The sequence below is a fragment of the Prinia subflava genome, chromosome 5 (genome assembly GCF_021018805.1).
Source record: "Prinia subflava isolate CZ2003 ecotype Zambia chromosome 5, Cam_Psub_1.2, whole genome shotgun sequence".
In the NCBI taxonomy this organism is placed as follows: Eukaryota; Metazoa; Chordata; class Aves; order Passeriformes; family Cisticolidae; genus Prinia; species Prinia subflava.
The window spans coordinates 32330191-32346376 of NC_086251.1; the positions used below are offsets into that span (position 1 = coordinate 32330191).

Here is a 16186-nt window from a genome sequence, read left to right on the forward strand (position 1 = left end):
GTAGAGACTTGTGATGGAAACCTGCCCCACATGTTACTGACTTTCTGAATATCAATAATGCTTAAGAGTATTTGGTACTTTCTCCATCTGTATTGATAAAAAAAAATATGTAGTATCCCTGGTAGTTTCTGTTAATGTTGAGTTAGACAGTTTTGTAGATTTCAAGTGTTCTTGTTGGTTTCAATGAAACAAATCACACACGTATAGCAGTGCAGTCCGTGAAAACCATCAGAGAACGTGACAGCGGAGACTGTTCTGGTTCGGAAGCCTCCCAGGCTGGTGCCGTGCAGCTGGACGAGGTTGTCCGGTTTCTCGGCAGTTCGTCTGTCCCTCCCGGGCGCTGCCCGCTCTCCCGCCGCGCAGCGCTGCCGGTGCCTGGGCGCGGCCGCAGCCTCTGATAAGTACCTGTGTGCACCTCTCGGCAGCAGCCGCGCAGGGCAAGGACAGTGGTAATATGAAACCAGTCTCGTAGGTTTTTGTTCATGGCCCTGGAGGCTGAAATCTGCATTCCAGATGAAACCTCCAGCAAATCGGAAGAGAGTCTCTTTTTTTTCCTACTTTATTCAGCTTCAAGGGCGTTCAGCCGAGTTGGCTCTGCCCGGCCGGGCACTGGGGGCTCTGCAAGGGCTTCAGGAGGGGGCACAGGAAGATCCAGAGTCGTTAGCTCGTGTTTCCATTTGACATTTTTTGGTGATTATGGATTTACAAAGGGAGTTCTTCATCCTAGTGGAAAGACTATGCAAAGGAATCCGTCAGGAATTTGCTGCTGAAAACCACCCAGCGCTGGCGCACCGGGACAAGGAAGTCGGGAGCAGCCGCGGCGCGCTCGGCCCGGCGGGGTGGCTGCTGTAGCTGCGGGGCGCTGCGGGCTCGGCGCGCCGGGAGCCGGGGCGCAGCCCGCCGGGTGCGGAGCCCCGCGGGGACCGCTGGCCCAGGCCTGAGCCCGGGTCAGTGCCGTGACAGCCCCTCTTGTGCGACGGACGCTGCCGAGAACTTTTTTTACGGTGGGTGGTTGGCTGCTCCCTTGGCGGAGCGGGGAGCCCCGAGGGCCGGGGCGGAAGGGGCGGCCCGGCCGGGAGCGCGGGAGGCCGGCGGGCTGCGCGGGCCGGGCCGGGCCGAGCCGGGCCGAGCCGGGCCGGGCCGGGCCAGGCCGCCTGTTGCGCCGGCAGCAGCCCCGCCGGCAGCCTGAATGCGCGCAGTGAGAGTTTGCTCAGCAGTCGGCAGCACTGCTGGAAGAGAACCTACTCTCTACTTCACGCAACATGGAAGAACATAATGGGATGCCTGACTGTGGTGAGCTTTTAGACCTGAAGAACTCACCAGAGAGTGACCCTGACTCACTCACTACATTTTCTGTGAAAACACTGTTTGGATTTACAACTAAGTTTGAATCTGCAGCTCCCGAGGAAGAAACAGTGCTTAAAGCATTTCAACCTTTGCACATTAATATAAATACTCACGCTGACACCTGGCATGAGAGGAATGATAATGGATGTAATGAGGACTCCGAAAATCAGCACAGCGTGGATAGGACCAGTGGCCAAGCTGACCCAATGTCCGACAGGCAAGCAGGCCTGGAGCTGGAGTTAGCTGACCAAAATGAATTACTTCTTCAGCATCTGAGGTTTGTTCAGACTTCTTTGTCTGAATCGGACAATGAGGACAAGGATGCTATTATTGTGCAAGGTACTTTGGTTCATACAACAAGTGATACAGAATCGGACACGGAGAATAAGGACCTAGACACGGATGAGAACATTGCAAGCAAATATGAGCTAAAAAATGCTGCTTTGTCTGCTGAGGCCTTGGACAATAGCAATGAAAATAAGGAAGAGTCAGAATCAGAAGGGCACAGCAACAGTGATGACCCTGTGGATACAGATGACACTGAGTTACACCCACCATTCTCTACGCGGCTCCCAAAAGAGCTGGATGGTATTCTACAGTACGACTCCAATGGAAAAGACAAAATGTTAATGGATGAGCAATTCACTCGTTTGCTTGCTACAGGGGAATGCCCTCAAGAACTTTCAGGTGAAGAACATAGACCTTCCGTTGATAATATATCACTCCAGAAAACAGCACTGGCTGAAAAGACTTTCCAGCTGCCTGCTTTCTTTAGTGGACTACGTGTGAAGAAAAAGGGACTGACCTCAGAAGATGGGGAAACTGTGACAGAAATTAAACCGCGGGAGAATGATTTAGCTCTGCTTAAATTACGACAGCCTGTTAAGAAATCCAGTATTGCATCAGGTTTGACCATTAAAAAAAAATCATCTGAACCTAAAGCAAATCCCACGTTCCTAGAACAGCTCTCACACTTGTTAAACATAGACGTCTCCAAGAATGAAGATAGAACTGAGGACTCTGGTGGGGGATCTGGGGAGACCGAGGACAGTGATGAAGCTCAAGAGAACAAAGCCTCCAGCAAAAGAGAACCACGATTTCCCTCTGAGGAGATAAAATCAAGCCCTGCTGAATCTGCACTGGACGCCTTTAAAGCCTTGTTCACGCGACCTCCCAAGAAAGAAACAACTGCAGATCCTTCAGAACTGGAAGCCCTAAAACGCAAAATGAGAAATGAAAAAGAGTCCTTGAAAGCTGTATTTGAAAGGTCAAAATCAAAACCTGGGGATGGACCATCAGACAAATCTGTAGGTTGAATTACTTTTTCTTCCTAAGATGTGGAAGTAGAAGGATTAAGAAAATAATTTCTTGTTTAAATATTGTTGGTGGGGACTTAAGATCAAAATGTCAAAATTGCTCTTCTTTTGGCAGTCTCGAATTTTGGATTCCCAGCTGAGGAAATCTTGGGGCTAATTTGTCAGAATTTTTGATCATCTGCAGTTGAAGCAGTATTCAGCCACAAGTGATGGTGACAGTAAAAGCCTCTTAGTTAGAAGTGAGAACTTAAAAATCAGTTTCTGATTTTAAAACATCTCTACATAACAGTTCTCCATATGTTAATTATGGCTTTAAATCAGTTTGATGCTGCAGATATTTACTCTAATATTATTTAACAGTTTCTCAATCTCATCCTGTTCTCTTTCATTAAGTATTTTATTTTTAAAAGTAGTATTTTTCTTACCTGTAGAGATAATTTTATGATAAGAGTTGACACAAGAAGTTGTGGATGTTTTTCAGCTCAGTTTGTTCAAGACATAGAACAGCAAGTTTTTGTTTTTGTTTTGTTTACATGCATATATGTGGCTTTTTAAATATTGATAAGCATTTAACCTTATCCAGGTGTAACTCAGTGATTTACATTAGACAACTCAAGTTTTGATTATTATAAGTGTTTGCAAGGTTAATGCTGTTAGGCATATGGAGATGTATTTAGTATATTTAAAAAAAATCAATGCAAAATTTTCATACAGTCATAATTGACTTTGAATGTGATTTGAGCTCTTTAATTAAATGAGTAACCTTTGGGTTGGCATTCGCCCAACCCAGAGTTCTTACAAACACATCTTGGGCAAGGGTAATCAGCCTAGGATATTATTGTTGGCTGAAGGGGGAGTTACCTGATGGATTCCATTTTCAGAATTGGACCTTAAACCCGAAGCTACTGAACTTAATTTTGTGTGTTGGTTGTACTCTCTTTAAAATTTTTACTCTTCCATAATATTAAAAAAAAAAAAAAAAGTAAAAAAATCCCAGCCGACACTTGGGTAGACTGATAATACCAGTTTGTAGTAAATTACCTGTGGGGAGGAGAAAACAGGTATTCGTTGGCTGTGGAATGTACAGCAAGGGCAGTCTGTGTGTGCCCTTCCCATTCCTGGCCTGCTCCTTCCTGCTTACACCAGTCGTTGTGCTGGCGTCAGCGTTCGTGTGCCTCACAGCAAACCTATTTGGAAAGCTGTCATCACACACAGGGAGGGAGGAGGCACAGGAGTCAGCAGGAGTGGCTTTTGTAAATGTCTGCTTAATGTCTGGTCTAGTGCAAATCTGTATTTTCTTAGGGGAAGGCCAGAGTCCAAGGGTCTAGCCTTTCCTTTCCCTTGCTCCCGTGGGCCATTTATAAGGCCATTTTCATATAGGGTTGCACTGTTGTTGCAGTTGTGTCTATGCAATTACTTGTAGGAATATGTTGTAAATCAGATTACAGAAATATTGGAGATATTAAAAAAAATCCCTCTAAAAGAGTGCATGTTTAGTGGGGCATTCCCCTCCACCCCTTCCCCATTTAAAGAGTTCTTTTAGCATTCCAGTTGACAGTGCAGAGCCATTAGCAGCTGCAGCATTACTTTGATGTGGCAGTATTACCTGGTATGTGGACTGAGCAATCTGCTGGGGGTGGGGCAGGAATTTCATAAACTAGCTCTGCTTCCAGAAAATTATATTGTCAAATGATGTCTTAGGTGAATTGCTCTAATGTTTACTTCTAAGAGGAGCACACTCTGGAATATTTCACTTTGGAAGAAAGATACAGGGTTTTTTACTCTAGCATTCGTGACCACCTTTGTGGTTCACCAAAGGTGTGATGTGAACATTTTCACGTGATGTGAACAGTTTCAACAAATCACTGCATGTCACATGCATTATACTTCTTTCCTCCTCAAAAATATTTTTCTGCATTGATTTATTTGTCTCCCAACCAACGGAGCACATTCAATCTGTAGAATGAGACAGATAATCCTTCTGGAGCACATATGTAAAGCTGAGCATGACAGTTGCTGTTTGGAATCAATTGATACTGCAGACTTTAATTTTTATTGTGTCATTTTAACAGCCTGACCTGAGTCCCTCAGAGCAAGATGACAAGACTCCAGGGAGACTCCAGACTGTCTGGCCGCCACCAAAAGCAAATGATGAAGAAGTAAAAGTAGGATTAAAGTACACAGAAGCAGGTAAAACAAAGAGGTGAAGCATTTGCAGAAATTAGTTTGTGACTAATTTTTAATCCTGTTTAATACAGAGATGGTGATAAGTCACAGTATTTTCTTATCTAGAAAAAGAGACCTTTTGTTTAGTTTGTGTGGTTTACTGCTACTTGTTCATTCTGCATCTGATTTTAAATGTAAATGGCTAAATATGTGTTGAAATCTACAAACTTGCCTGTACAAATTCATGTGGAAAGAAGTGAGATTTTTTTGATAAATTAGATTATCCATTTCCAGTGGGATATTGTTGGAATGAGTGACAGATTGGTGAATGGGTGGAAACATGACTGCCTTTTCGGATGCCTTTGTGCAGGGGGCAGCTGCCTGCTGAACTCTGGTCAGGCTGCAGATTTGCTTCAGGTAGTGTCCAGAAGGAAAACAACACCATTATTGCAATATGTGTATGAGCAGAGGAATGCTCATATCCAGTCAGGCCACTTCTATAGCTAGCCGCATGTATTGTCCTATGCAGGTATATGAAAGGGTATGTCCAAAGTGCAATTCTAATTATCAGATAAGCTTTCCACAGAAAAATATTTCTTGGGGCTTTTTGTTATTTAGATATTTACATAACATACTTAAAACAGAGAAAGTGATTATTTGAGCCACCACATCTCTGGTTCAAATTTATAGTCTTGAATGTAAAATGGGAAGTCCTTGATATTCAGAAATTAGCCATAAACTGAGGAATAGTCTGAAACATTGAAGTGAAAGACAGTAAGCCATCTCTTCTTCAGATACCTGCAGATTTTAGAAAATACCACCTAGAAAATGTTAAGTCAAACTAAAAAAAAATCTTTTATGCTACTTTGCTGTGAGAAATTGTTCAGAGTAATCCCATGTGGTTCTTTTTAATTCCAGTGGATATCCATCTGATATTGTATTTGAGAAACAGTACTCCCATTTGTTCTGTCTACTGCTTTTTATTGTTTAGTCTTTCTTCCTCTTCCTTCAGTTTTCTCTGTATTAATCTTTCTTTTTTTGTAAATAATTTTTTGGGAATAATACTGGAAGTGTGAAAGTTGTTGGAAGATGGAGAAAACTTGGTTTTGGCAGAAACAACATAGCTCTAATATATAGAATTGAATTTAACATATAGAATTGAATTTATAGTGCATCTGATTGGTCTGATTTGGGAGTCTATCATGTAGATAGGACAGATATTCATCTGCTGGCAAGTTGATCTTACTCTTAGATTTTTATTATAAGCTATATGCTTGGCTATATTTGATTTTACCCAAACAAATATTTTTCCTTCTAATGACTGTAATCATCTGTGGCAAAACATATGCTTAAATAAAGAAAGAAAACTGAATTAACAGAAGCTCCAGATTTTACTAGAATTTCTCTTGTAGAGAAATTAGGTCATGCTTTCTTGAAATTTGAATAGGAAAGACAGACTGGCTTTGAGCCTGTGTAAATTGTTACTCTTGTTACTGTGATATTTTGGGTGGCAGTGTCATCAGCATGTTGATGGTTTGTTTGCTAAGTCAAATTTTTATAGACCAGATTCTGCAGTTCATTAGTTACTCCAGCGTCTGGCAGAGGGATTTGAATGAAAACAAACCGCTGGTGATTCAGCTGGGATGAGATGTAAGCAGTGCTTTTAAAGGAAATAGGCAAAGACTGCAATGTGTGTTAAGAATGCCATAAAGACATAGGTGTGCCTCAGAGATTGGCAGGTTTGTTTCTTTCAGCCACTCTTTCAGGTGGATCACTTCTTTGGCTATTCTGAGGACTTGTGTGACTGTTTTAAAGCATTATGCACAGGAATGCATTTATAGAGTCTCCTACAAGTAAAGCAAGGTATTCCTGAGTTGTGATGATACAGTTATAAGAATAGAGTTTGTATTCAACATTGATTTTATTACTGGGGTTTGTGGGTTTTTTTAATGAATATGAATACGAATGTGGCAATACAGCAGAACTTCTAAATTCAAAATCTCTGACAGTAGCGGGCACCTTCAAAGTGCATGTGTATACTGCCATTTCCCCTCATGCCCCTTTGCATCCAAAATTCCCTTCCAACCACCAATACTTTAGAAGCTTCTTGACCCTCTTTTAAGAAGTGGGGTTCTTAAAAATAAGCTATAACGCAAGTTGGTCATCTGCATTATATAAATTGACTGGTCTAAACCAAACCCCCTATTTCTTACCCCAGTGTCTTGTCCTGATTACTAAGATCAAATGAAAAATTCTTGATCTCAGAAGAGATTTTGAAAATTGTATGTGCCAGGGATGTTTGTGATTCCAGTCTTTCTCCACTGATGTTCCTAAACAGATGAATGTCTGTATCATAGAAAATGCTGAAGTGGTTTGTTTTATTAACTTTCAGTCAATAATTTATGTTAGTGTTTTAATTTCTGTGATTAAAGGTTTCATCTACCAAAACAATAGGGATTTATATAAAGACAATAATAAGAGGATTATTTATTAGGTAAGTATTCATTTAGCACAACTTTATTTTAGACTTAGCCAAAATATATGTTCACATCCAAGGATAAATTTGTCAACATTTATCTTTGTACTTCTAAGAGTACATGAATATGTATATATTTGATGAGCTAGCATAGTTTGTTTTTTTCATTTGTCATCATAAAATAGGATTTAAGTAAGACTGAAAACTTGAAAGTTGGAATACAGTAATCTTTTTTTGCAGTTCTATACTGTGTCTTTGGTTTACCTTCTTCATCACCAGGCACTATGACAACTATGACAGGAAGGTAGGGATATTGAGGGAGAGTATTCCTGTCTTTTTGATCTTTTCTCACCTCCTTGTCATGTTTTTCCTCATTGTTCTTGTCCTCATTGTTTTTGCCTAGTGGAAGCAAGAAATTCAGGCTTAATTTGGCCTATGCAGCAGACATCACAATGACTCACAGCAGCTTGGAGGAGCAGCTAAGTCCCTCCTGAGGCTCACAGTCTGGCTTGATGTGTGGGAAACCAGCTGAAAAGCAAACGGACATAACAAGGAACACGTGTGAGGCTGACTGGGCCTGTCAGGAGCATTAGAAATGAAAGAATTTAGGGATACAACTGAGCCCCAAGGTTTTTCATGCATTTGGTAACTGCTTGTGTAGTCATGAGGTTGTCTCCTGCAGTGTCCGAATCTTGAGTTGGTAATTTTTGAATTGAATGGATGATGTTGCAGTACTTTGGTTTAACTTATGTTTTCTTAATTCTTAAATGCATGTGTTTCCATAGAGCAAGTGACTGTGTTTTCAACAGGCTCTCTGTAATTAGCACAAGCTTCTTGCATGATTCTCTAGAGAAACTGGAACTTCTTTGAAGTGTGTCTAAAATAGCTGAAGTCCAGAAAGTCTATAGTAAACTTATGTCCTGGAAGACTAGAAAAAGGGTACTTTATAGTTATTCCATGGAAATAATTTCCATGGAATCAAAGACATTTCTGTGCATATATTTTGGTCCTAAATTTCTGTTCCTCTGCTTTCATTTTAAGGGTTTTTTTTTGTTTTTCTGCCATAATTCTTGGAGAGACTTCTCACGTTTTTAAGCATTAAAATGTAATTTCTCTGACAGAAGGGTAGAAATGTCAGCCATTACATGGTGAAAATATCTAGCCAGCTAGTGGAGACAAATTCATGGCTATACTGGAGAAATTAATCTGTGATACTACACCACATTGAATCCACATATAAGGAGTGTCTCAACTACTGTGTATGACTAGGTCAGCACTTGCAGACACATGTCCCAGAAAAGGACTTTAGACGTGGGTTCTGCAGCTCATAAAACTACTTATGGTTGAAGAACAGTCTCCACATTAAGGTGATATAGATATACAGATTCTGTTATTCCTTCCTATTAACATTACCATTTTAACCTTCAGGATCAAACTAGTTCTCTTACATACAACAGAGAGTTTAGTCTTTTGCTTAGCAAAGCAGAAATGTAAAAATTAATGAGAGAGAGAAGTATTTGACATTCCTGTGAGAGAAAACGCTTTAAAAAGCCACTTACAAAATTAATTCATTTAGTGAGGTTTTTTCATTTCTTCATTCAGCGTTTTCTTTTTAATTCAAATGTCTCTATTTAACATTTAAAAACTTCATTTTCTCACAGTCTTTCTGCTCATCATCTTTAAATCTGCAGTGAGATAATGCTGTCTCTGTGGTGCCACAATTTCTGTAAAAGTCTGTGATGATGTAAGCACAATTTTCAGGGTAAATAAGAAAATCAGGGGGTGTCTGATAAAGGTCTTATTACACAAAAAATATCTGTGTAAATAGTGAATGAAATACAAAATAGGGGCAGAGGTTTATTGCTAAGTCTCAAATATATCAAATCCTTGATCCCCTAAACTCTTAGTTCCCAGCAATAAAATTACTTTATGTCCATGATGTAAATGCAGGCAATAACCAGCTTATGTGCGAGAAAGAGAGACATAAAGGTTGGAACAAAAGGATGAGAGATAAGAGCATGATTTCTTATCTTTCTTTAACATAAGCTTCCTTTGTGGCCTTGAACAGTTTGTTTTGTCTTTAAAAGAAAGACAATGCTTGATGTTAAGTGTCCTGATGAAAGTTTTTCTAACAGTGGCTACCAACAGTTGGTTTCATCTAGGTAAAAAAAAAAAAAAAAGTAATTTGGGTTTATTTCATTTCAGTGTGATGTTTGGTGTTTAGTTCTGGGATTCTGTTATAAATTTTACTGTAGTGAATTAGATCAAGCAGTGGTATAGCAAAGAGGATATTTTGCATTGCCTCAAGGTAGTGCTGTCATGATTGAATCACTGATCAATTTGATGTGAACTCAGAGTGCATAAAGTTTTTGTAAATTATTTTACAACATTTTACTGCATTTATTGTGTAGCATGACAGGTACATGTAATTTGGTGTTTCATAATCAGAAACACTAGTGTGTGTTTGAGAAGCTGAGGGGTTTATTACAAGCCAGATTTTGGTAGCCATACTATATTCTAGAGTAACAATGACATTTTTACCCCTTATTTATGATAGCTAAAGGTGTGATTTTATGGATTTAGAAGGTATTGGGTATAGTGCTGCTCAGAAATCTCTGCTACCACAGAGAGGTTGGATATGTGCTGATCACTACAGCAGTCACTTTTCCAAACATCTTGCAACATTATGTGCTAAGATTTACTTTGAAAATTCTAAGAAAACCATGCTCAAAAATAATCAAGCAACAAAAATATCGTTTGCTTTTCCCTCTCCACCTCAGCTGACACTGTCATTCATACTATGCCTCTTGAAACAGGAGCAAAAAGATAGGCACCTGTGGATAAATAATATTTGTTGTGAAGATGTTTGTGTTCCATTTTCAGTCCTTTTTCTACTTTCTGTAATGGTTCAGGAAAGTTTTGGGAACCTTTCCAAGTTTCAGTTTATCCATCTGTAAAATTAGGATAAGAATTCTGACCTATTTTTCAAGTCAAATGAAATTCCCTTTCTGTTTACAGGCTCTTATCATTAGATAGAGACACAGAATAGGAAAGAATATTGACTTTTTAAACTTTAATCTTAAAAAACAGAACCCAGAGGAACCCCACAGTTACAGAATGGTAACTGTACCTAAGGCCATGGGATAAAATTTCCATGCCTTCCCATACTCTGAGGATTTTATTTTTGCATGGTGAGAGGGAAGAGTTATGCTCCAGTTTTTCATTAAAAATTACTGCTTTGTTTTTGTTATGCATACTTTCTCTAGAAATGTAGTACTTTTAGGAGACCAGTTGTTTTTGAGTCTGGGTACATGTTTTGCAGCAGGTGCCTGACAAGGACAGGTTTTACAGTATCCAAAGCCATGTCTGGATACACACATATGTAGCCATGGATACCAGAGCACTTAAGATTGACAGAGTAGCTTTAGTCCACTCGAAGTAGAAAGGTGATTTCTAAGTTTGATATTTTCCTAGTGAGAAGATTAATCTGTTGCCTGAATATAATGAAGGCAAATTGTGTGCATTATTTCTTTTACTGTAGTTTTAGTTTTGAAATATAGACTGCACTGTGGATCTGAGCAATCCAATTTTGCCAAGACCCGAAACAGTCACAGGGTTTTACTAGACGATTCTTGTTATATAATTGAAACAATTGTGTACAAAAGAGCAATTGTGTACACAAGAAGAATGACTTTGTATTTCATTTCCATGGTTCTGTTTCAAAATACATGAAGCCCTAACAGAAATGCCTCTGAGTTCTACCGAATTCCCTTTCGTGTTCTTCAGCAAAGAAGAACACGCTGTTCACTTGTTATGATGCTTTCTGAAAATTTGCACCTGCAGTTAGAACCACTTTTTGGATTTCTTTTAGGTAAATTCAGTATCAGTCCTTCCAAGTTTGCTCCCTGTGCTATGGTACAGACGTGTACTCTGTAATAAATCTGTTCCTCATGTTGGCTGTTAAAGAGTTGCTTGTTTCCCATATTGGATTGGTGAACGTGATCCTGTAATAGATTAGTTTTGTAAATATGAAGTAGGAGGTTCTCGAGAAAGAATTAGTGTTGAATGTCCCCAGCATCAGTACCTCTAGTGTTGCCCTTGTGGGAGGGTGAAATGACAAGTGAAACTATTCATTTGTGCTATCAGGTAAGTGAACTGTAACTGTAACCCCTCTCAGCTGAGGAATGGTCAGGCAGATAAGTTACTCAGGTTACTGCTGTTGAATAGTGCTTTATACTGCTTTGCAATCAGAAAGGAGTTTTCCTCATTTCCATAACAGACCATCAAGGTGAGTGCTGTTTTTTCCATAGAAAGCTGTTGTTTTGTGGTTACAGTTTTATTATTCTTGGGGAATTCAGTGGCTATTGTGAACATACTTCATGTCTTGTCGTAGGCTTATTCTGGTGTCCTCTGTATTATTGAAATATCTGGACAGTATTTGGACAGTGGACTATTGCCTTGTTTTGGGCTGTTTGTTTTCCACAAGTCCCTTTTCATTTGTCTCCTGTTCTCACGTCTGCCAATTTTTCACTTTACTTGAATCTTTAAGTGCTGAGAATGTTTGGAATTTTAGATTTGGAGGGTTCTTCCTTATCTTAAAAATGAAACAAAAAACAACTACAACCCCCCCCTAAAAACCCAAACCAAAAATTAAGCTGAAGTGAAGGATGCCTGCTCATTTCCCAGCCTGTGGATTTGGCATTACATGTAATGAATTATGGCTCTGTAAAAGAGTTCAAGTTCAGTGGGAAGTAAAGAACAGAGGACAGATAGGAGTAGATGGAATTGGGTTGAGGGAAGGAGGATTAGAATCATGTTTTAAAACAACAAGCAGTATTGTTTTATCCAATCCCCTTATCCCTAAAAAATAGGTAATTTTGTGAATTTCTTTGAGCATAAATAAATTTTAATTTCCTAGTTATAAAAGGATGCTTAAATGCAGTATGCTTTATAAAAAACAGTCCAAGACTGAACAAAATGGATTTTGAAAGTTGCATGTGTGTATTTTTGTTGAAAGAAAAGCCTGAAAATTTTCTGCTGGTTTATGACTGTAGCTTGAGAAAGCCTGGAAGGTGATGTCAATGCATCTGTAAAAAGAAATCAGAAGTAATTATAAAAGTGTAGCTGTGGTGAGTAGGTTCTCTTCTGACACCCGGTGGTTAAAGATGAGAACTACATTGGAAGTAGAGGAGGAAACAACGCTGTAGTGAAGGGCAATATTGAAAATGGGACTAAGGGGTACCACGCAGGGAGAAAACATTAAGAAACCCTCACTATTCTGAAATCTAATGAATCAGCGCAATTATAAGTGAATGGTTTTCTTTATACTACAGGGTGTGGTACATCTCAAGGAAAGGTAGATTGCACTCAAGTTTTCCAGCTTTTGTTCTCTAATTACTTTTAAATTGTGTTAACATTATTTTGCATGTTTCCACACACTGAGTTTAGTATGTATGGCTTTTTACAAAAATGAGTGTACTGACCAGAAGTGGCTATATAGGTCATTTAACTTCAAAGCTTCTGCTTTCTACATGAAGTTTTGAGGTTATGGCAGAGAAGTTTCCTAAATTGCTCTGTAAAGTTTGAGGAGTAACCTGTCTACTTGAAATGTGAGTTATGAAGATTTCTGTGGGAAAGGTTTCATGTAAGATTTTATTTAAAATTATTTAAGTAGGTAAGTTCTTTTATTACCAAAGAAGAAAAGGTATTTCTTGCATAGCACAGTTGTGAACACAGTAGAATAATACTGAATAATATTTGAATGTGTATACTTACTGTTTTGCAACAATTTTGAAGAATGAAAATTTCCCTTTGAAACATTGTGACCCACCCTATCCAGTATTTCTGGGGTTGTAGGTTGAATTTTCAGGTCATGAGATTGACAAGTGAATGTTTGTATCTTTTCTTTTAGAAATGTTGGTGAAGAGTGCAGCACGCTCAGTATTATAAGATTTCATGAGCACATATTGAGTGTATTTGTAAACATTGTTGCTGCTTTGTGTTCAGACAAGTTCTGTGTGATGATAGAATTGAGCATATGTTACACATTTTGATTATGTAGGTTGTCCAAAATATCCAAATTTTATTTCATGTTCAGTTTTCTATGCATTAGGAAAAGCATGAATGCTTTAATGTGTATTTTCTTTGCAAAACAGTGAAGCATGCCTCATGCTTTATCAATCATCAACAATATTTTTTGGTTTTATGTTTTGTTTCTGCCACCTGGTGGCATATTTTGTGTGTCACATATGTCAGCACTATCAGTCACTGCTATTGCACAGTCTAAAACTTTCTTTTTTAAAATCTTGGTTTGTGTTGGAGTCTAGGGGATCCCTCTGACAGCCCTGGAGAGTCAGGGGGCTGTACAGGGGGGTCTGGGATCTGTACAAGGGGGTCAGCCAGCCTCCCACAGAGCCCAGAAGGACTCTGATTCTGGCTTCTATCCATGGAAGTGAATGCTCACATGAAGGAAGAATCACAGATCCTAAGAATTTAGAAGTGGATAGTAGTTTGTCATAGAGTATAAATATAGAGATTAAGATTCATAGTATACGGGGCTGAGAGGACAAGATGGAGGAATTGGGGAGTGGCCCCTAGTTTCCTTGTTCTTGTTCTCATCCCCCATCTTTTGCTGATTTGGACTTTAGAGATTGGTTTAGAATAGAACTGACATGTTAGCGTAGCAAGTTAGTATTGGTAATGTTCTGTAAACAATAAATACGTCTTGGACTGTGGTTGGGTCGGGAGTGCGGTACATAAGGTACGGGGCTCTCCGATCCGCCCCAGTCCAGCGGCAGCCCAGCGCCAGTCCAACGGCGTGTCTTGCTTTGCTGGGGACGCCTTGCAAAGCCGAACAAGAACTGTTAGATAATATGAAATAAACAACCTTGATAACTTGAGCTGCTGGACTCACAGTGTCGTCTCTGCCTTCGGTGTGAAACGCTCAGGGCAAAGAGGAGACAGAAAACCTTATTATCCTGGGGAACAGCAACCCCAGGGAAATACCCAGGGAACAGCAACCCTGGGGGAAGATTTCACCTCCTCGGGGAACGGCCGCCCCGAGGAGAATCTCGGGGAACATCAACCCTGAGAGGTTTGGAAATGAAAAGCAAAATGAGGAATTCTTGAAAGTGTTCCCACCTCAAACTTCTGTCTTCTAATCAGATTATATGGAATTAATCTCTCAGAAAAGTCTAAGCTTTCTGATCTGCTTTGGTCTCTTTCCCCTACCACACCACATGAAAATACAATAATAAGTGAGCATGATTGTTATTTCCAATTGTAAGTCTCGAGGAAAGAATAAAATCAGCATATGATATTCTGTGTGTGTATCAAGCTGAGAGCTTTATAGAAATATTTCCAAGTGTATTTGGTTTGTGTGGCCTGTTTTTGGTAGTGGGGCACTACAGAGGTGACTTTGTTTTTGTAGTGTTACTGTATGTGGGCCATGGAACCAAGGAACATCCGTGGGATATTTTTACATGGTAGAAATTTATTTAAGTACTTGCTATTGGGTTTTGGTTTGATTTGATAGGCAGTGCTACTGTTCAGCAACACTTCAGAAATCAGGCAGAATTAGGCAGTTCACAAGCAATTGATAATTTTTTGCAAGACAAAATAATATAAGGGGAAGCTGAAAATACCAACTGAGTTATGTATTTTTAGTAATGAATGAAAAGCAGGGGGTGTGGTGTCCCTGCTAGAATATGTAGCTAGTGAGTGTAAAATACGAATTCCCTGAGTGAAGCTTAAATACAATCTCACTTATGCTTTTGTCTCTAGCTCCCCTAAAGCTTTACAAGGAGGGACCACCAGGTGGGTGGAACAGTGTAATGTTGTCTGTCTGTGTCTGGTCTTTGGTCTCTTTTGTTACCATAAGGGTAGTATTTATCTTTCCTTGATGGAGTAGAAATGGTAAAGGCTGAGTCTGCTATATCTATCACTGTTTAGAACTGAAAATTTGTTAAGACTACAGAAGTTCTATAATAGATCAGGAGCTGTTTTCAGAATTCTAGCTTGCAGTACTTCAGTTTCAATGGCTGCCATCCCACTAAAGTGAGTGAAATTTAGGTTAATTTCTTTTTACTCTCATGTTAGATTTTTTATAAGGTGGCAGCGGTTTTTGTTTTTTTTTTCTAAAGTCTTTGTAGCAAAGATGATGATGAAAATTAAAGTGGTGATAGATTTTAACATTAGAGTTATGGAAAACTGTTTGGACATACACTAATCCTTATTCAAAACAAAAGCACATGTAAGGCTGACAAAGAAATACAGTCAAATCACACTGACAACCATGTGAGGGTTAATTAAATACTAGCTGGTAATGACATTAGTAATCATAGAATCATAGAATATTAAGGGATTGGAATGGACCTTAAGGATCATCTAGTACCAGCACCCCTGCCATGGGCAGGGACGCCTCCCAGTAATGAATCAGTAGGGATGCTTTTGAAAGAAAAGGAGGTTGAATTGTCCTTTAAGAAAAAGAATTAACTATGTTGACCTGATTTTTGGAAGTTTATTTCACTTGCAGCCCCTGCAGTGTCTTTGTCTGCTCAGTTTTGTACCCACCAAGAGCAGGACATGCTTTTTTTGGATTTTAAGTGAAGCTTAAGAAAGACATTTTGAGCAAATGTTCATGTCTCAGAAGCTCCTTTTAAGCAGCTCTTTTAAATTATCAAATTATAGAATCATAGAATAGTTTGGGTTGGAAGGAACCTTAAAGTTCATCTAGTCCCAGCTCTCCTGTCAGGGCCAGGGACACTTCCCACTAGACCAGGTAGCTCAATATCTCGTTCAACTTGGCCTTGAACTCTGCCAGGGATGGGCAGTTATTGTCAAAATATGTAATAACTAAATGAAGCTGAGTTAGAACTCATTT

At 39.4% G+C, this 16186-nt stretch overlaps 1 protein-coding gene across 1 annotated transcript in view; it reads left to right on the forward strand.

Moving 5' to 3' along the window:
• Positions 1–537: 537 nt before the first annotated feature.
• Positions 538–16186, forward strand: part of LOC134551321 (formin-like) — a 130998-nt gene continuing 115349 nt past the window's right edge. Inside the window, exons 1-2 of the mRNA XM_063398809.1 lie at positions 538–2654; positions 4736–4853. Of these exons, the coding sequence (XP_063254879.1) occupies positions 1263–2654; positions 4736–4853 (1510 nt within the window). The 5' untranslated portion in view covers positions 538–1262. The remainder of the gene's footprint in view (positions 2655–4735; positions 4854–16186) is intronic.